General features: G+C 37.5%; 1 protein-coding gene across 2 annotated transcripts in view; it reads left to right on the forward strand.

Moving 5' to 3' along the window:
- CLCN7 (chloride voltage-gated channel 7) overlaps window positions 1-20,964 on the forward strand; it is a 45,308-nt gene that overhangs the window by 5,612 nt on the left and 18,732 nt on the right. The window contains exons 2-9 of one of the 2 annotated variants that reach the window (XM_007499331.2): window positions 9,615-9,686; window positions 10,944-11,015; window positions 11,576-11,641; window positions 12,424-12,556; window positions 13,100-13,209; window positions 14,425-14,505; window positions 16,546-16,608; window positions 16,766-16,849. In XM_007499331.2, the coding sequence (XP_007499393.1) occupies window positions 9,615-9,686; window positions 10,944-11,015; window positions 11,576-11,641; window positions 12,424-12,556; window positions 13,100-13,209; window positions 14,425-14,505; window positions 16,546-16,608; window positions 16,766-16,849 (681 nt within the window). The remainder of the gene's footprint in view (window positions 1-9,614; window positions 9,687-10,943; window positions 11,016-11,575; window positions 11,642-12,423; window positions 12,557-13,099; window positions 13,210-14,424; window positions 14,506-16,545; window positions 16,609-16,765; window positions 16,850-20,964) is intronic. The other variant, XM_007499332.2, reaches the window with a different exon arrangement.

A 20,964-nucleotide genomic window follows, 5' to 3' on the forward strand; every position in this document is an offset into this window, starting at 1 on the left:
TTGAACTCTGTGTGCTTCCTGCTCTCCCTTTCCTTTAGCAAAAAACAAAAACAAACAAACAAAAAAAAAGAAATTGCCAGGTTTTGAAAGGGCTTGATCTCAACAGTTTCCATGTGAAACTTTGCAAACTTAATTTTGAACATGGTAACTGAACTGACCCATAGATGAATTGTCTCTCAGTCATCTTCTCTATAGAAGGACTTTTAAAAGCCATTTATTTTGTCATTGACATTTATATTTTAAAGGGAGCAGATTTAAGTTTTATTAGGCTACTGTTAAAACATGAGAGTGTAGCAGAATGGGTTAGAGGGCTGATCTCAAACAGGAAGTCATGGGTTTATGTCCTGCTCTGACACCTTCCATCTGGGAGACCCTGAACCAAGTATCTCCCTGAATTCTGAAGTCACTGACTTCTTTGCTTGGGGTTTTCTTACCTATTCCTTCCCCATACCAATGAAAACTCAAGTGCGGTCTCATCTCCATTCCAATACCTATTAACAGGCATTTCCAAAGCATACCTGTTATCAACTGGAAGAGTGCCATAGTGACAGGCATTTTCTGTGCTACTTATTTGCTGTTGCAGACAGTAACATGAATAGGAAGGAAGACTTTAAAATTAGCCTATAAAATATAAGTTTCCTGGGTGAATGTATCTTGGCTTTTATGCCTGCATATTCAATGAAGAGAAAAGCATAAGTAGCAAGATGGCTCAGTGAATAGAGAATCAGACCTGGAACCAGGAGAGCCTGGTTTCAAATGTGACCTCAGACACTTTGTAGCTCTGTGACCTTTTGCAAGTCACTTAACCCCATTTGCCTAGGCCTTGCCCTTTGGTCTTATGAGTTGTTACTAAGACAGAAAGTAATTTTTTTTTAAAAGGGAAAAACAGAGAAAAAAATAAACTGAATAGATTTGACTCAAGACACCATTTCTGACTTTGTCTCCAGCTTTTCTGAGAGGGTAGAACTGGGTATGCCTTTTGAAGATTGACAGCCTCAGTTTATCTTCATGGCTTTGTAGTATTGACACCATAATTATTCCAGACTAGAAAAGGGAAGAATGGCTTAAAGACTGCCCTTTGTCCTCAAAAGAAGAACCCAGATCACAAGGAAAGAGGGAGTATTAACCACCATGTGCATCAAAAGTGGGAAACAGAGAGTAAACCCTTTGTATTAAAAAAGGGGGGGGGGGACCAGAAGGAGTTTGGCATATGCGCTGTTTCTCTAAAGCAGGAACAACTGGAACTGAAAAACATGTCTTAGTTTTAATGAGCCTTAGAGAGGCAACATCTTACAGTGGAAAGAATGCCAAACTAGTGGGGCAGCTGGGTAGCTCAGTGGATTGAGAGCCAGGCCTAGAGACGGGAGGTCCTGGGTTCAAATCTATCCTCAGACACTTCCTAGTTGTGTGACCCTCAGCAAGCCACTTAACCCCCATTGCCTAGGCCTTACCACTCTTCTGCCTTGGAGCCAATACACAGTAGTGACTCCAAGACTGAAGGTGAGGGTTTGGAAAAAAAAAAAAAACCCAAACTGGGATGATGAGGATTTGAGTTCAAATTCTGACCTTGCCATTTGCTGTGTATTTGGCCACATCTCTTTCCTTTTCTGAGCCTCCATTTTCTCATCAATAAAAACAGGTATTATATAACCTCTAAGTTTTTGTTATGGTTCTAAATCTGCATTTTAGAGAGGTATCAGGATGAAGTGGGGAAAATTACTGGGTTTGGAGTCAGAGGCCCTGAGTTCAAATCTCAGTTCTGCTTCTCAGGTATCTGTAATTGAGCAAGTGACTTAAGATTTCAGGGACCAAGTGTCCTTATCTGTAAAACGAAGTTGTTATACTATGGTGATCTTTAAAGTTCTCTGCTCTAAATCACTGTCTTAGCAGTTAAAAGAATAACAGCTTAAGATAATCTTTTTGGTATTATCCAGGGAATCTTTTGGCTACTTTGAAATACTTCAGAGACTTTTTTTTTGTAAAAAATATTTTATTTTGCCAATTTCATGTAGTAGTAATTTTCCTCATAAGTTTTCTGAAGGTATAAGATCTAAATTGTCTCCCTTCCCTTCTTTCCTTCCCCTTCCCAGAGATGGTTAGCAATTTGATCTATCATCATACCATACATATTTCCATATTGTTTACCTTTGTAAGAGAATAACCTTATAAAACAAAAACTCCAAAATAAAAACCCAAATAAACTTAAGTGAAAAATTGTATCCTTTTAAAAAAATTATATTTAAGTATTTTTCCATGGTTACCTGACTCATGTTCATTCCCTCCCCACTCCCAGAGCTGACAAGCAATTCCACTGGGTTATACATGCATTATCACTCAAAACCCATTTCCATAACCCATATAAACAAGTGAAAAATCAAATGTTTTCCTTCTGTGTTTCTTCTCTCACAGTTCTTTCTCTCAATGTGGACAGCATTCTTTCTCATAACTTCTTCAGGATTGTCCTGGATAATCAGAGGTTTGGAGACCTCTTATTAAACAACTATTATGTACAGATTGCTGTGGTTGGTAGTCACTGAGAGAGAAAGAAAAAAGACTTCCTGTCCTCTTGAACTCACATTTTTCATAGCAGGATGGGAATCCTAAGTAAATTGCCTGTGAACTGTGGTACAACATAGTATAAGATAGCTTAGGAAAGGCACCAAGTGGTCTTTATATGTGATAAGGAAAAAATGAATTACTTTGGGGATGAATTAAGGAAGCCTTCATGGAGTTGGTGTTGGCATCATGTGAAGTGGGTCTTGGAGCATGGGTAGAAATAGGCATTAATTTAGAGAGCAGGGAAAGGAAGGCAAAAGAGAATAGATAAATTGACTGAAATAGTTCTTCTGTTACTTTGAAGAGGAGAAGGAATTGAGAGAAATATGAGCCAGTGCCTTTTAGGTGGGGTGTCCATAGAAATCAAATTAAGCCATAGACTGAATACCTGTGGTGGGTCTTCTTTCTCTTCAACATTAGAGGTGGGCTGAATACCTTTAAATGTGTCTTTGGGAACCTGGAATGATCTCTAATGCACCACACTGTAATCTTCACTGTAAACCCACCCTAGTAGATCTCTGACTACCTCTCCTCTGGGGCAGCTAAGTGGCATAGTGGATAGAGCACTGGTTCTGGAATCAGGAAGACCTGAGAGTAAATTGGGGCTCATACTAGTATATTCCAGGCAAGTCTCTTTAACCCTATTTGCCTCAGTTTCCTCATGTGCAAAATTAGCTGGAGAAGGAAATGGCAAACTACTGCAGTAGCTTTGCCAAGAAAAACCCAAAATAATATTGAGAAGAGTTGGACATGGTTAAAATGACTGAACAATAATAATGAAGAACACCTTTTGTTGGTAAAGCTCCTTCCTTGCCAGAAAACCCCAACTGACATAGTAGCATTATTTCTATTGATAATATTTTTTCATTTACTTAAAAGGAAAAGCAAGTGGTACATAATGGAGATGTAGTTACATATGCAATCTTCTTTTTCTTTTTTCCTTCATATATAGAAATATTCATTTTGTTTGATGTTTGTTTCAGAATAAAAAACTAAATAGTATTGTCTTCACATTTGTATTGAGCTTTACAGTTCACAAAGTGTTTTCTCAGTGATAACTCTTTAAGTTAGTTAATTTAAGAAATAGCACTATAGTCACATTTTTTAGTTGAGGAAACAGGATAAATGGGGGGCTGTGTCTTGCCCAGGTTGACTTAACTGGTAAGAATTAGGGCTGAGGCTTGAATTCAAGTTGTTTGATGCAAAGTCTGGTATGGTCATAGAACCATTGTGGTTCTGACCATTCATGTATACAACATTGTTCCTCTTTGATCCATCGTTATGGTTCTACTGCTCATTTCTAATTCCAGTTTTGGAAATATAAGTAACAGAAGACTGATAGAATGAAATTTATTGTGCAAAATCCCCAAGTCACTTCTGAAAATTGTCTTAATGCCAACAATTTTCAGCAGTGACTATACTAGTTTTCTAAGTAAAGACTTATTTCACATGATTTGGGGATTTCAGTGATATATGAGGTGAATGGTTATCCATTTTTAACTAAAATACTTTTATCTAAAGTATCTAAAATATAGATTCCTTAGGATCATCAATTTAGAACTAGGAAGGATCTTAGAAATCATCTCTGAAGCAGCAAGACATCCTGAGAGATGGACAGCATGTGCCAGAGAAATCAAACCACCACCATGATCTTGATCATTTCCCTTCAAATCATGATGGATAGTCAGAACTCGATTCCAAGAGCCTTGGAAACAACAATAACCCCCAAACCACCAGCTCTGCTTCCAGTTCAACCCCCACAGTCATCATTTATAGGAGAAATCATTGTGGAAAGGGAGCCAACCTTACTCATCACCAGCAGCAACAACTACAGATCACCTGCCATCAGAGGCATTTATAGGCACAGGAACCCTGGAAGTGAAGGCATGTGCTTCCAGCCTAGCCTTCATAGTCATTCCCTTGGGAAGCCATTCTGCAGAAGAGGTACCATTCATCCCAACTGTTGCCTACCATTTGCCACTTACAAGACAGGTTAGCCAGCCTACAGCAAGGCATCTTGGAGGAGAGACAGAGAAGTGACATGTTCCAGATAAAGTCCAACCACCACCATCACCTTGACCTCCATTTTACCTCAGATTCTGATAGAGACAGCTAGAACCCCAAGTCCAAGAGCTTGAGGAATAACAGTACTTCTAGCCCACTGTTCTCAGCCATCATCCTGAGAAGCAACTCCTGGTAGCTGTTCCTTTAGGTACTATAGTTTCAACTATTGAAGATCCAAAAAAAAAAAAAAGGAAAAAGGTGCATACCATTAGAATCCTTGGGATTGCCAAATGATTCAACATCAGAAACTGGTGATTTCATCTGTAGAAATGACATTAAAGAAGATACATTTGCTGCTGTATTGTAGGGACCAGGGAATCTCCCTTCCTTTTTTTTAATTCAATTTTTTTCAGTTCCAAAATCTGTCCCTCCTCCCACCCTTACCCCAACCCACTGATAAGGTAAGGTAAGCCATTTCAAATATGAAATCATACAAAGTAAATTTCTGCATTAATCATTCCCACTCCTGCCCCCATTCCCCTCCCCCCCCAAAGAAAGAAGAAAGAGAAATTAAAATGTGCTTCAATCTGTACACTTATTTCCATCAATTCTCTATCTGGACATGGGCAGCATTTTTCATCATGAGTCTTTTGGAATTATGGTGAGTCATTAGGTTAATAATAGTTACTAAGTCTTTCATAGTTGATTTTCTTACCATGTTGCAATTACTATAAATTGTTCTCCTGATTCTGCTCAATTTACTTTGCATCAGTTCATACAAGTCTTACCAGGTTTTTCTGAAACCATCCGCTTTCGTCATTTCTTACAGCATAATAGTATACCATCACATTCATGTATCATAACTTGTTCAATCATTACCCAATTAATAGGCATCCCCTCAGTTTCCCCTTCTTTGCCAAAGAAGAACTGCTCTAAATATTTTTGTACATAGAGGTTTTTTTCTTTTTCTTTGATCTTTTTTGCGGTATAAAACTAGTAGTGGTATCGTAAGGTCAAAGGGCATCTGCAGTTTAATAGCTTTTGGGGCATAGTTCCAAATTGCTGAATGATTGGACTTCTTTACAATGCCACCAGCAGTGCATTTGTATATTTGTTTTCCCATATTCCTTTTAGCATCTGTCATTTTCCTTTTCTTTCATCTTAGCCAACCTGATGGATTTGAGGTATTACTTCAGTTGTTTTAATTTGCATTTCTCTAATTATCATGATTTACATAAATTTTCACATGATCATTGATAGCTTTGATTTCTTTCTCTGAAAACTACCTACTTACATCCCTTGACTATTTACCATTTAGGAAATGGTTCTTGTTCTTATAAATTTGGCTAAGTGTCCAATATATTTAAGAAGTAAGAGCTTTATCAGAGAAACAACACCTCCTCCCCAAATTTTCTGCTTTTTTTCTAATTTTAGCTGTGTTGGTTTTATGCAAAAAACTTTTTAATATTATGGAATTAAAATTATCCATTTTATCTCCTGTGAACCCCTCTTTCTCTTGTTTGGTAATGAACTCTTCTTATTTCCATAGTTCTGATTTCTTCCATATTCCAATAACTTGCTTGTGATTTAGTTTTTTTTAAACCCTTACCTTCTATCTTAGAATCAATACTGTATATTGGTTCCAAGGCAGAAGAGTAGTAAGGGGTAGTCAGTGGAGGTTAAGTGACTTGCCAAGGATTACACAGCTGGGAAGTGTCTGAGGGCAGATTTGAATCCAGGAATCCCCGTCTCTAGGCCTGACTCTCAATCCACTGAGCTACCCAGCTGTCCCTTCACTAATTTGTTTTAATATCACCTTTATATCCAAATCATGTGCCAATTTTGAGCTTATCTTGGCATACAGTGTGCAGTGTTGATCTCTGACTAGTTTTTATGATTGTTTTCCAGTTTCTCCCAGCAGTTTTCATCAAATAGCTATATTAGTTCTTACAGGTTTTCCCAGGTTTTTCTAAAATCATCCTCTTCATTATTTCTTATCAGACAATAATATTCTATCACATTCTATAACATAACTTGCTCTTTGGGTTTATCAAATATTAGGTTACTGTGCTCATTCTCTTTTGTTATAGTATTTTTTTTATTTTTAATTTTTTCTCCATGGTTACATGCTTCATGTTCTCTCCCTTCCCTCTTCCCTCCTCCATCCTGGAGTTGACAAGCAATTTCACTGGATCATACATATATTATCACTCAAAATCCTATTTCCATATTATTTGTAATAGCATAATCTTTTAAAACCAAAACCCCAAATCACATACCCATATAAACAAGTGATAAATCATATTTTTTCCTGGATTTCTACTCCCATAATTTTCTAGATGTGGATAGCATCCCTCAGAGTTGTCCTGGGTCATTATATGGTATTTTTAATATATTCTATTGATCAACCACGCTGTTGCTTATCCAGTGCCAAATTGTTTTGATGATTATAGTAGTGCAGTTTGAATGTGATTTGATGAGCTTCCCTTCACATATCTTTAGTGTTTTCTTACATACTTATCAGAACTGACTGAAGAAAATATTCTAATATTATCTGCTGAGAATATGGATAGCAAGCAGCAAGATGGTTTAATGATTTAGAATTTGTTCTTACTCTGCCAAGCACATGGCAAGTGAGAACTACCTGTTTGCACTTACCTTCTTGGTCTGTTGTAAGCTTAATTCTTAAATTCTTGCCAAATTGCACTTACATTCTTAGCATTTCCAGTGGGTGTCTGTATGTTTTGGCAATCTCACTTTTTATTTTACTCAAAGCTGCTACCTGATAATGTTTTTCCTACCTACCAGATAATCTGGAAGGTCATAACCTTTTATCACTTGTATCTCAAGGCCCTGGGGGGCTCTTGTAAAATTTTGCTTCTTTTTTGTGTATTTTTCAGATGATTTTTGTCAAGAACTAGTCACTAAAAGTTAAAGTAACTGCAGTTAAAACTTGATATGTTATTGTAAGGAAGTCAAGAAGGACAAATTGATATCACCGAAATGTGTGATAGAGCTCATGTGACAGCTTAAAAATATAAACACAATTTTAGGCTTTAGCAGTAAAAGCATAGTGCCTAGAATGAAGGAGATGGTGGTACTATTACCTTCTGCCTTGGTCAAATCATATTTGGATTATTGTACATCATAATGTAAGAGAATTATTGTTGAAATTCAGTGCTTCCAGAAGAGAATAAGTAACAAAGATGATGAGGGAATTTAAAGTCAGATCTTTTGGAGACTATTTTAAGAAAGTTTTAAGTATTTGGCCTTAAGAAGAGAAGTTTTTTATTTGGACTGTAGGTCTAACAATGACAGCTGTCCATAGATATTTTCCAGGGATGTTACATATTTATGACTTTTGAGGTCAAGATTGGGACCAATGAGACAGAAATTATAGATTGGCAGATTTGGGCTCATTCTAAGGAAGAATTATACAACCATTTAGAGGATTCTAAAACTCTAATGACATTTCTTATAAAGTAGAGAATGGCTTATTATGGAAACTATTCCAGAAGAGGTAGGATAACTAACCATCAGAACTGTAATAAAAGGGACTCCTCACTGGCAAGGAGGCTAAATTAGATGAATTGTAAGTATGTTTTAAACCCAGTATTATCTACTCATAAATTCTCTAGGCCTCCATAATTATTTCTTTCTCAATTTTTTTTCCTGGTAGTTGTTTGTGTTGTAATTACAATAACAATCAAGCCCTTGGAAGAGGACATTGCTTGAGCAGAGGAATCTACTTCCTCACTCCCTTCCCCATTTCTGTAAAGATTTTTTTTCCAGTTTGGGGGAGACAAGAGTAACACATGAAAAAATTAAGTTAGGTACTCAGCTGTGGTAGTAAAGGCAAAAAAGAGTTCAGAGAAGGGAAGTTATTGAACTGAGGTCATCAAAGAAACCTATTTGGGAGAGGTAGGATTTGAGTTTAGATGCTGAAAGATTAGGGGAGATTGGGGAGGAGCTGGAGACCTGGAAAGGAGAAAGAGCATTATGGACAAGTGGTATGGCAAATGAAGCAAAAGCACTGAGGTTAAGATGAATAGGAAAGAGAAAGGGATTGGTTTGGTAAAAGCAGAAAATGTGTATTGGGAAACAAAAGAAGCTGGGACCAGATGGGTAGGTTAAAGGCATACTATAGAGGGGAAGTGTATTAGAATCTTGTGTCTATTAATAGTCTCAAGGCACAAGTTAGTGGCAGATTATTGAATAGACATGGGGGCACCCTGGTTTCTAGCACTGGGTAACCACAACTCTCAGTTACAACTTGCAGAGTGAACTAGGGGAAAAAACATGGGCCTGAGGAGTCAAGAGCCCTGGGTATTGTAAAGTTTCAGTTTCCATATCTGAATCACTGATGTAATCATATCTGTATTGCCTGCCTTGTGAGGTTGATATGAGAAGAATATTTTGAAATGCTCAAGGCGGGAAATCATTAATTGTTCATTCATGTCTGGCTCTTCATAACCTTGTGGACCATCACATACTAGGCTCTTCTGTTCTCCACTATCTTGCAAAATCTCTCCCAAGGTAATAATCATTGTTTCTATTTTTACACTCTTTTTCCATCTGCCATTCTTTTTTCCTTTTGTCTTCAGAGAATTATTGTTGAAATTTAGTGCTTCCAGAAGAGAATAAGTAACCAAGATGATGAGGGAATTTAAAGTCAGATCTTTTGGAGACTATTTTAAGAAAGTTTTAAGTATTTGGCCTTTAGAAGAGAAGTTTTTTATTTGGACTGTAGGTCTAACAATGACAGCTGTCCATAGATATTTTCCAGGGATGTTACATATTTATGACTTTTGAGGCCAAGATTGGGACCACTTTCCCAACACCAAAGTCTTTTCCAGTGACCAAGGCAGTATATAAATCCACTATTGTCAGTAATAAAAAGGTTTGTGACCATGTGGATGAATGTGATTCATCTTGAAAATTAGGTTGAAAATAAATGAAAGAAACATAAAACATAAAAGAGCTCTAAGTAATAATGATGATTTCCTCCCGCCTTTGTTTGCATTTCTCCAAATTGCAATTTCTTCCCTTTTCAGCCCTCCCATTCAGCATTTTTCCGCATCGGGCACCTGAGCAATGTAGAACTGGATGATGAACTCCTTGACTCGGTGAGGAAGTTGAATTAGGTGTTAAGGTCTAAAATGAGCAAAGGAAGGGTGGTTGGTTGAAGTGGGAAGAAGAAATTTTACTACATGCAGTTATGCCAAGATAAGAGACTGACTGTCATGATTAACTCTGTGCTTTTGGATAGGGGTACAAAAAAATGTCTAAGAATGTTTGAAAAAATTGTTTTTCATTGATTTCATTATATATTTCTTAATTTCATTTAAAAAATTTTAACATTTCAGTTCTTTTGAGTTTTAATTTCTCTTCCTGACCTGCCCTTTCCCTATCCCTTTCAGAAAGCAAATAATATATTGGTTATACATGTGAAGTCATGCCAAAAAATAATTAGCCATGTTGCAAACACATGCGCGCACACACATACACATCCAACAAAAGTAAAGTTTTTAAAAGTATGCTTCCATCTATACTCAGAGTATCAGTTTTCTTTCTGGAGGTAGATAGCAACCAAAAAAACATACTCACTAAAACTGAGTAAAATTCAGGAGGAAAATGGATATTTAATGAAATAGAGAACTTTAAAGTATTTTTTTTTATTTTAAACCCTTACCTTCCTTCTTGGAATCAATACTATGTATTAGTTCTAAGGCAGAAGAGCAGAAAGGGCTAAGTAATAGGGGTTAAGTGACTTGCCCAGGGTCACACAGCTGGGAAGTGTCTGAAGCCAGATTTGAACCTAGGACCTCCTGTCTCTAGGCCTGGCTCTCAATCCACTGAGGTACCCAGCTGCCCCCTCAAGTATTCTTGATGAAAAAATAGAACCGAATTGAAAATTGATATTCAAACACAAGTCTCAAGAAAAGCATAAAAAGATAACCACTAAAGAGATATCATAAGGGACTCAATAAAGTTAAACTGTCTTCATTCCTATTTAGGAAGATAATAAATGCAACTTTTAAGAACTTTAACATCAATAGGGCAGTTAGAAGGAGTTTTCATGGACAGAGGACATGGGTATGAGTCAAGTATGTTAGAAAGATCTCTTAAACAATGAAGGCATGGGAAAGAGGAAGGGAGAGGTAAAATGGGGACAGTTTTCTTACATAAGAGGCATGCAGGGAATCTCAACAAGGGAATATTGAACCTTTTTGTGATAAGCATAGGGCATTTACAAGAGATTAGGTGAAGGGACAAAAACTGCTAAAGAAGTGCTAGGGATTCATAAAATGCTGGGAGTTTTATGTTTACTTATAAGTGTTTCTATTATCATGCATATCCATGATCTCACCTTTCTCCTCCAGGAGATGGATGCACCTCATCATTTCCCCCAGGAGATTCCACATAATGAGAAACTCTTGTCCCTGAAGTATGAGGTAAGCATTCTGATTGGGAATTTCAAATTATAGCTATAAGGCCTCTCCTTATTCCCCTACCCCATGATGGCAAATCATGTTTGGGGGTCCCTGCTTTCCTTAAGGAGGCTTCTTGTAGTCCACCATCTTCTTGCTCAGAATATCTACCAATCTGGAATAGACATGGGAACAACTCTGAAAGAATGTTTTTAGGATCACTGGTTTGGAGCTGGTGGGAAATTGTGCCAAGTGTAGTTATGTTTGATGCTAACAAAGCTAATTCTGACGTTCTCACAAAGTTGAACCAACCTTTATCTTCTTGAATCTGTTTTTTTAAAGAACAGCTTGATTTTCCTGAGTCATTTGGAAAAGTGCCCACTTTAGAGAGGTCATTTCAGGTCTCCATTAGTTTCTCTCTAGTTTACCAGATAAGTGCCTGGGAATGTTTCTGTATTCTCCCAAGAAGCCATCTACTCCCTTTTCCCATCCCTTTTCCCCGAGACTGCTCTGTCCTTCTGGGTTTGCCTAAAAAACTGGGTTAGTAAATAAAGTATTTTTTTTCCCTTTACTATTACCTACAGAGTTTGGATTATGACAATAGTGAAAACCAGTTGTTCCTGGAAGAAGAGAGGAGAATAAACCACACAGTGAGTTTGGGTGCAGAGTTGGATGGTCCAAGAAGCTGACTGCTACCTAGGTAGACTAATGAGCCTGAAACAGAATTCATCCATCACATAACAGCAGAAAGAGAGCATTCTGAGATGTGGAATCTCATCTCCCCTTGAGTTCTTTTTTAGACCTAATTTCAGATTGCCGTCACACTATTTTCTTCTCTATACAATGATGGGACTTCCAGCAATCTTCATAGTCATGTCTCTAAGTTCTGAGGCCTATTGGATTTGTCACATATTCTGTTCTCAATTACATAACCCTCCATGGCATGGAAAATTTGATCTTCCTGAAAAAAGCAATGAGCATAGTTTCTCCTCTTTTAAAAATCAGAATAGAAATGTGTGTCCAATTTGGAGATCGCATCATTTTCAAAGTGAGGGAAACAGAAAAATGTTCTGTGGTATATTTATCTATAAAAATTGGATAACTGAAGAACTACAGTAATTTCACAGATATTTATAAGATGGCAATATTACATCCCTTAAGAGCAATAACCCACCTAAACCATTCTGTATTTCATTGTTAAGATAGGTATTTGTGGCAAACTACTTTTCAAAAATGTGGCTCTGAAAATATAGTCTAAGGCATACTGTGAATAATTTCACTCACAAGATTGATGTTGGGGGAGGGGGATGAGATTTGCTTTGGGGGTTATCACTAGCATTTATCAACAAGCAGCCTCTGTTAGAATTGCATTTCTGTAGGTGGAGACCTCCTCCCCACTCCTAATTCTGATGGTTATCTTATTTCTGCACAGGCTTTCCGGACAGTAGAGATCAAACGCTGGGTCATCTGTGCCATGATTGGGATTCTGACTGGCCTAGTTGCCTGCTTCATTGACATTGTAGTGGAGAACTTGGCAGGACTGAAGTACCGAGTAGTAAAAGACAATATCCTTTAGCTCTGGTTGCCAAATCGTGTGTGGATGAGGAGGGCATCTCTGCGTTTAGCAAGTCCTGGTATAAAATGTGAATTTGACTTCTTACAGGATGTGTAGCAAGTTTTAGCTGTGTGCAGGCCTATATTGATCAGGAAGTCTCTGTTGAGCCCCTGCATTGTATCCTCCAGGTGGAAGATATCAACAGTCTCTGGCCTTGAAGCCTTTATAGTCTATTTGGGGATTGTATGTAATTTAGCTAGAGTATAAATCTGCCATGATTTTTTAGTTTCTTAAAGTGTAGGCAGCTCAGAAAACCTAATGGCTACCGCTGGCATCCTCATCCACTTTCCCCACCACTCCTTTGGCCTCAGGAGGGCAATTTTCTACCTTTCTTTGACTTAATCACAAAGCCAGAAGTAAGAGGTGGAAGTGGGGATGGGGGGGCGCCAAATGGGGTGAGTCTGTACATGGGTTGTTGACCAGACAGTGCAGAAGGGAAGTGGATCTTATCCAGACAGTGACACATTGCCAGTTTTCTTAATGAGTCTCCCAGATATCGACAAGTTTACAGAGAAGGGGGGATTGTCTTTCTCCCTGTTACTCTGGGCAACACTGAATTCGGCCTTTGTGATCATCGGCTCCGTGATTGTTGCCTTTATAGAGGTATGGTTTAAAAAGTACATCGAGCTAGCCTGGGATCTCTGCCCACGCCTACTTTAGGTGAGACTGGGAAGGCTCCAGGGCCAACGGGTAGATGGTAATAAATTAGCATTAGCAGAGAAGCAGTGTAGTACAGTGGATAGCATGCTGGGCACTGGGCGAGGAAGACCTTGGCTAAATCCTTCCTCTGCCACTTAGTTTTGTGATTGCTGGCAAATCACTTAGCTGCTGGGGGCCTCAGGCAGTTCCCTAAGACTTATATGCTATGGCAGTGACAGTTTACTGCAACCCCTAAGCAACAGGCCAGGCTACATAGATGGAATGGAATCTTAAGCTAGAATTTCCCCCGTCTTAAAAAGTCACAGATTGCTTACATAGGAGTTTCTGAGAAGTACTAGAATGCAAAAACTTCTGCTTAGTGAGGGGATAAATGCCTTGAATTTATTCTGTATGCTTTCTCCAAGGAGCTCCAAGTACTTCATGTTATTCTGGTGATGTGCCCCACCCCACCAATGCTCTTCATATCGCCTTTGTATTTACTTATTTACATACATGTCTCCTTGGATAGAATGTAAATTCCTAGAGGGCAGGAATTGGTTCATTTTTGTCACATAGTGGGCACTTAACACTTGTTTATTGATGTTCTTCTGAGCTACAGAGAAGTAAAATTTATTTCCATTTTGCAGATGGGGAAACTAAGGAACCAAGTGATTAAGAGACTTGTCCAAGGATACATTGAGTTAGTGGCAAGATAACGATCATAGAATCTGTTTCCTAGCTCCCTTTTAAGTGCTTTTCCCACTTAATTAAATATCCCTACCAGTTGATGTTACTGTTTCATTTTGTCAAGTTAAATATTTGATCATTTAAAAACAGTTATCAGGTCTGCTAGATACTATATGCTGTGCTAGTTACTGGAGGGATATACAGATAACTGTAGGATTCCCTGAGACTCCTGTTTATACTCTGGAAATGCCAAACTGGACATTACCTGAAGGGGATTACATTCTAGTAATTTACTATTTTAATTACATTCTATTCCTACTTCTTATAAAGCCAGCAACTTTTCATTTGTTGGTTAGGCAGTAATTTTGTTTTCTTGGATTAACCAAGGACTACACTATTTCACAAATTTTGGTGATCCTATTTGGAGTTTATTTGGGTTGACTAATCCCTTTGTTAAGAATACTGCTTATGCAATTTCTTCTTTCTTTGCAGCCTGTTGCTGCTGGCAGTGGAATTCCCCAGATTAAATGCTTCCTCAATGGTGTGAAGATTCCCCATGTGGTTAGACTCAAGGTAAAATGCTTAGAGGTAGTTTGTTAGGATTTCAGGCAAGGGTTTTGGTCCCTTTATTAAAAATAATGTCTTTGAATTAGGGCAGCTCATGAGTGTGGTTCTAGCCTTAGGCCACTTCTTTAGTCCAGATAGTCCTTATCCTCTGAGACACCCCTGAAGAGTGAGTTCTCCTTGATGCCTTTCTTGACTTTTCTTTCCATTGTCACTCAAGGAAGCAGACCAGTTTTCCATTATGGTTATTTTAAGATCTGCCTTTTTTAAAAAAAGGCCATGTTTCCACAAAGAACCTGTCACATAGAGGTGAGAGCATTCCCTTCGACTGAGGGATCATGGCTCATATTGGTCACATTTTGCTACAGCAAATACTACTTCAGCTTTTGAGGCCCAGCCAAGGACTAGCTTATTTTGGACAGTGAATTTTCAGATCTTTTGAGTCTGAATGAAAATGAACCATTTCACTTCCTCTCCTTCCAGTCAACAAAAGAACTGGGACTAATCTTGGGTGTTTTGTAATAGGATTCTACCTATTCTATCAATGTTTAGAAACAATACTATTGGGGGTAGAGACTTTGTATTTACTAAATGGCTCTTTGACATTTGCCTTGAGTGGGACTTCAATAGAAAATTGTCTCTCTCTTACATGTCCTGTTCAGGTTCTATACTTGAATGGGAAGGAAGGGGAAAGACTAGGAGAACATTTCGGTAACCATGTGTATTTATGAACATCCATTTTGTGCCCCATCCCTGTAATGAAGATTATGAAAAATAATTATTTGTTCAACAATGTATTGTATACCTACAGTGGGAATTAAAAGAGTTGTAACAAAGGGACAGAATTTAAGTACTCTATTAAAAAATAAGTACAAGAAAAGAGTAACATGGGAGGGATGAGGGAAGTTTCACAGAAGGATGGGTCTTGAACTGGGCTTTGAAAGTAGGTGAAGACCTTAGATAGATGAGAACAGTCTGAATGATGTGAACATGAGTGGATAGTAAGTAGAACAGCATGGCTAAAGTAGAAGATCCCTTTGAGAATAAAAGGGAAGTTAGTTTGGGATCAGATGGTATTTGTTTTTGTTGTTCAGTTGTTTCAATTATATTCTACTCTTTGTGCCCCGATTTGAGGTTTTCTTGGCAAAGATAAGTATTTCCTTCTTTAGCTCATTTTACAGATGAGGAAATCAAGGCAAATAGGGTAGAGTGACTTGCCCAGCGTCATTCAGCTAGTAAGTATCTGAGTCCAGATTTGAACTCAGAAAATAAGTCTTCCTGACTTCAGGCCTGGCACTCTAGGAATCTGTACTAGAGCTCATTTAGATAGTGGAGAGCCAATGACGGGTTTTGAGTGGAACAATAATATATTGAGACTGATGTTTTTAGGACAATAATCCTATAGCAGTGTGCAGGGTGGATTTAATTGAGGATAGACTAGTGGCAGAACATTTTTACAATAATCCCAATTATGATGGCGATAGATCCAGAAGGGGAGATTTCAGAGACCCTCCAGTCCAACTTGCCCCATTCTACAAATGAATAAAATGAGGCCTAGAGAAGGCAAACAGTTTGTCCAGAATCACATAGGTAGAAAGTGCCAGAGGCAGGATTTGAACCAAATTCATTTGACTTCAGAACCAGCACCTTTTTGACTAAAAATTCTTGAACTGGTGTAAAGCCAATGAGATTTGAAAAGAAAAAAAATGAAGTCAAGAGGAAGGAAGATGAAGAGTCAGCTGGCTCTGGTGACCAGATATGAGCCAGACAAAATGGAGCATAGTCCTCATATTTTCAGTGAGACTAAGTAGAGAATTAAGTGCTAAATGATGCAGTTCAAGCCTTGAGTACTATTAAATTTCAGTGCAGTTCAGGGTGGGCTATAATACTTGCTGGAAAGTTCCTAAAGAAGATGAGATTGGCACTTGGACACTGAAGGAAGCCCATTTATCTCTTCTTTAATGGTATTTGACCCATAGTAGGTGGTTGATTCAGATTGAATTAACTTTTTTCCCCTATCTACTTAGTGCTGTTCTCTTTATATTCTAGACATTGGTGATTAAAGTGTGCGGTGTGATTTTATCTGTGGTTGGAGGACTGGCTGTTGGAAAGGTAAAGAATGTTTAAAAGAATAACTGAATATTGTTCTATTGCATAACTTTCTCGCCCTTCTCAGAGAGCCACTGAAAGGTATTACAAATCTGAAACCAATTTTAAAATCTCAGTTCCTCTGTATCTCCTGTACACTGTATTTCTCTGTATCTTTTAGGAAGGACCAATGATTCACTCTGGAGCTGTTATAGCAGCTGGTATTTCTCAAGGAAGATCAACCTCATTGAAGAAAGACTTTAAGGTGAGCAGCTCACTTGTAAATTCTAAAATGGAAAATGAGGGATCAGGAGATTAGGCCATATTCAGTAGCAGTTCTATTGTGGACTCTTAAAGCTAGAAGAGGCATCAGAAGTATCCCCAGTAATTGCTCGCTGACTACAGGAGTGGGGTGGGAAGAGGGGAGGAAAGAACATGATTCATATAACCATGGAAAAATATTCTAAATTAATTAAATAAACTTAAAGAAGTAAAAAAAAGTATCCCCAATAGGTAGTCATCCAGCCTCTGCTTGAGCACTCCTAATAATAGCTTACTACCCCCACAAAGTAGCATAATTTATTGTTAGCTCCAAAATTCAGGCAAAGTCTGCCTTGTTGTATTATCACCCCTTTCATCCTTACAGAATGTCCACTTGTTCCATGTGAAAGACAACAGCGATCAAGTGCTATTCTACTCTGTTTTCTTCTGTTGGCTAAATATTCCCAGTTAATTCAGCTGTTCTTTGTGGGGTTTTCTTTTATGGTACCTATAGCAACATTTTATTACCAATTATAATTTTTCTGTTATGATAATAATTATGCAGTGAAGGAAGAGGACAACAAAGCTTTTTTCTTCTTCTACCTACTGCTCAGCTAGTCTTATTTCTTACAAATCATTCTCATAATTTCACAGCAATACTTTCCTTTTTTTATCAAATACTGCATGGTTTGAGATCAACTGTTCTTTGTGACCTTGTTTTCAAATCCCTCTGTACTCTGGTCACTCTCCTATTTGGTTTCTGGTTTTGTCAGTGTGCCCTTTAGGAGGCTATTCTTATACCTTTGTGAATCTCCAAAGAAAACAGTAGCTTCCCTTAAATCTGAATGAAAAAACAAATCATAGCAGTCATTTACCATTTCCTTTTCCAGTTCATTTTACAGATGAGGAAACTAAGGCAGATAGGGTTAAGTGGCTTGCCCAGGAGGGTCATATGGCTAGTGTCTGAGACCAAATTTGAACCTAGGAAGATGAGTCTCTCTGATTCGAAGTCCAGCACTCTATCCCCTGCATCACTGAGCTGCCCTGCTTATTGTATAGGAAAATCAGGGGGTGTTAGATATAGGCATTCAACTTTTGTCAGTTTTATTTGTGCAGTATTTTATACTCTAATCTGACTCCATTGCAATGATTTTGTTACTACTATAAAATTGTAGATGCCAGGCCCAGAAATGTCACAGGGTTCTTCAACAAAGTGGGATTTGTCTCCCTATCTCCAGGCTCCTTTTCCTCTGTCTTCTGTCAGCCTTGCTCAGCCTTCTCTGTCAGCCTTCTCTAATCTAAGAAAACTCTCTTGATCCTTCTACCCTTTCAAGCTATAATCTTATCTGTCTGCTCCCTTTCACTTCCAAACTTTCTAGAACAGCTTGTACATTTTGGCCCCATTTCCTTTCCACCTACTTGTACCCCAGCCCTGTGTAATCCAACCTCGATCCCTATGTTTCTGCAGAAATAGCTCTCTCAGGTTGCCAGTGATTAATAAATATCTAATTATGATTGATATAATTATAAAATCTAATGACCGTTTCTCAGTTGTCAGCTTCCTTGACCTTTTGGGGCTTTAAAAAAAATAATCAACTGTCTCCTCCTTGATATTTTCCTTTTCCTTCTTTAACACTTCTCTCTGTAGAACCTCTCCCTGTTGGTTCTTCAGCTACTTCTTGGTTTTCTTCTTTATAGTCTTCTTCCTTGCCCCTCCAGTTCCGTAAGTGTAGGTGGCCCCCAAGATTCTATTCTCAATTTTTTTTCTCTGCTCCCCTCCTTGGATTTATTTCCTCCCCCTTCTTCAATGATCTCCTTTATGTGGATGACTACTAAATACAGACCTCAAGTTCCAACCTCTCAACCCCGTTCAAACATTTTGATTCACCTGCTGGGTGGCTCCACCTGAAACTCATCATGTCCAGAACTGAGCTCTTCTAGGCAGCCTAACTTCTGTATTTTGTCAACTCTCTTCCAAAAAGCAGAAGGCATGTTTACTAACAGTTTTTTAAAGTCAGGATTAAGACACAAAGTTTAATAGAATCAATTGTAAAGTCTTTCAGGGTTTTTTCTTTTTCATTGCGGTTATTGTTGTCTTGGTTTAACTTATTTTATTTACTCTTTATACAAATTTGCTAATCTTCATATCTGTCATTTCTTATAATATGTTGTTATATTCATATACAACAGTTTATTTAGCCATTTCCTAATTTGTGGGAAGCAATTTTATTTTGACTTCTTTGCTAAAACAAAAAGTACTGACAAATATTTTTGTTCTTGTGGGTCCTTTTCCTTTCTCTTTGACCTCTTAGGAATATATTCTGCACTGTAATGGTATTTCTTATCAAAGGGTATTTACAGTTTTGTGACTTTGAGGGTTTAGTTTTAAATTGTTTTCCAGAACAGTTGGACCAATTCTGTGCTCCTCTAACAATGTGTTAGTGCAGCCTGTCCTCCACCCATTTTTGTCATTTCTCATCCTTTCCAGTCTGGTGAGTGTAGGGTGAAAACTCAAGAGTTGTTTCCATTTAAATTTATTTTATTAAAAGTGATCTGGAGTTATTATTTGAGATGATTGAAGATAGTTTGCATTTCTTCATTTGAAAACTAATACTTCACATCCTTTGAACATTAAGCTTTTGGGGAATGGCTCTTGTTTATTTATACATATATGTGTATACATATATGTGTATATATATACATAAACACACACATACATATATATATATATATATATATATATATATATAAATTCCCTGTATAATTTAGATTTCAGACTTATATAACATGTTTGCTGCAAAGAATTTTTTTCTGGTTAATGTCTTCCCTTATCATTCTAAGGCATGGATATTGTGCAGTAGCTTTTCAGTTTTTATGTAATAGAAATCATCTATTTTTTTAACACCTCTGTCCTTGTTTAGTATCTCCTCTAGAAATGATTGATAAGTCTTTTATCCAAGATATATAAACATCTTTAAAAAAAAAACAAAAGGCCAAAAGCTGTTCCCTAATAAATAATTAGTCAAAGACTATAAACAGTTCTCAGAAGAATAGCAAACTATTAATAATCCTAAGAAGGGGGCAGCTGGGTAGCTCAGTGGATTGAGAGCTAGCCCTAGAGATGGGAGGTCCTAGGTTCAAATCTGGCCTCAGACACTTCCCAGCTGTGTGACCCTGGGCAAGTCACTTAACCCCCATTGCCTAGCCCTTACCACTCTTCTGCCTTGGAGCCAGTACACAGTATTGATACTAAGATGGAAGGTAAGGGTTTTAAATAATAAAAAAAAAAATATATATATATATATATATAATCCTAAGAAAGAATGTTTTAAGTCATTGCTAAGAGAACTGCAAGTCAAAATAACTCTGAAGCTCTAACCCTCCCCTACAAAATTTGCAAAGATCACAGAAGACAAAAATAGCACATTTGGGAATGATGATGGTAAGTCAGTCAAAGACCCTGAAACAAAATAATTGTCCTTTGAGTAATGGCAAAACAAATTGTGGTATGTGAACTTAATAGAGTTGTATTGCATTGCTAAGAGGCAGCATATATGAATATCAAGAAGCATGGGAAGACATTTAGGAATTGATGTAAAGCAAGCAGAACTAGGAAAGCAATATCCACAATGACACAATGGCTATAATAGTGTAAATTGAAAGAACACCACCAAAACAATTGAAAGGAAATACTGTGAAATTAGAGTGATCAAATTTGACCATGAAGAAGATAGGAAAGAAAGTACCTTCCACCTTCTTTATGGGACACTGCATATGTCAGACTTTTTTTGATGAGTTGGTTAGTTTTTCCAGTGTCTTCTTTTTTTTTTAATTTCCCTTGAGATTTTTGAACTTTTGACCCTCTGAATACCTTTTTTTATTATTTTGTCAACTTCTATAAGATAATCCCTGTGGTTACTATGATGCTAAAGCTATAAATTAATTGGTAGTATTATTATTTGTATTATGTTTATTGTACTTAAATAATGTAATATTGAAGTATATTTATGTTATTCGTAGTTGAATTTATGATGAATTTTTTTCAGCCACGTGAATATAATTTTCTGAACTGTAGAGTGGTTATAAGCTGCATGAGTGGAGTGACTACCTACACCAATA

The sequence above is a fragment of the Monodelphis domestica genome, chromosome 7, assembly GCF_027887165.1.
Source record: "Monodelphis domestica isolate mMonDom1 chromosome 7, mMonDom1.pri, whole genome shotgun sequence".
Classification (NCBI taxonomy): domain Eukaryota; kingdom Metazoa; phylum Chordata; class Mammalia; order Didelphimorphia; family Didelphidae; genus Monodelphis; species Monodelphis domestica.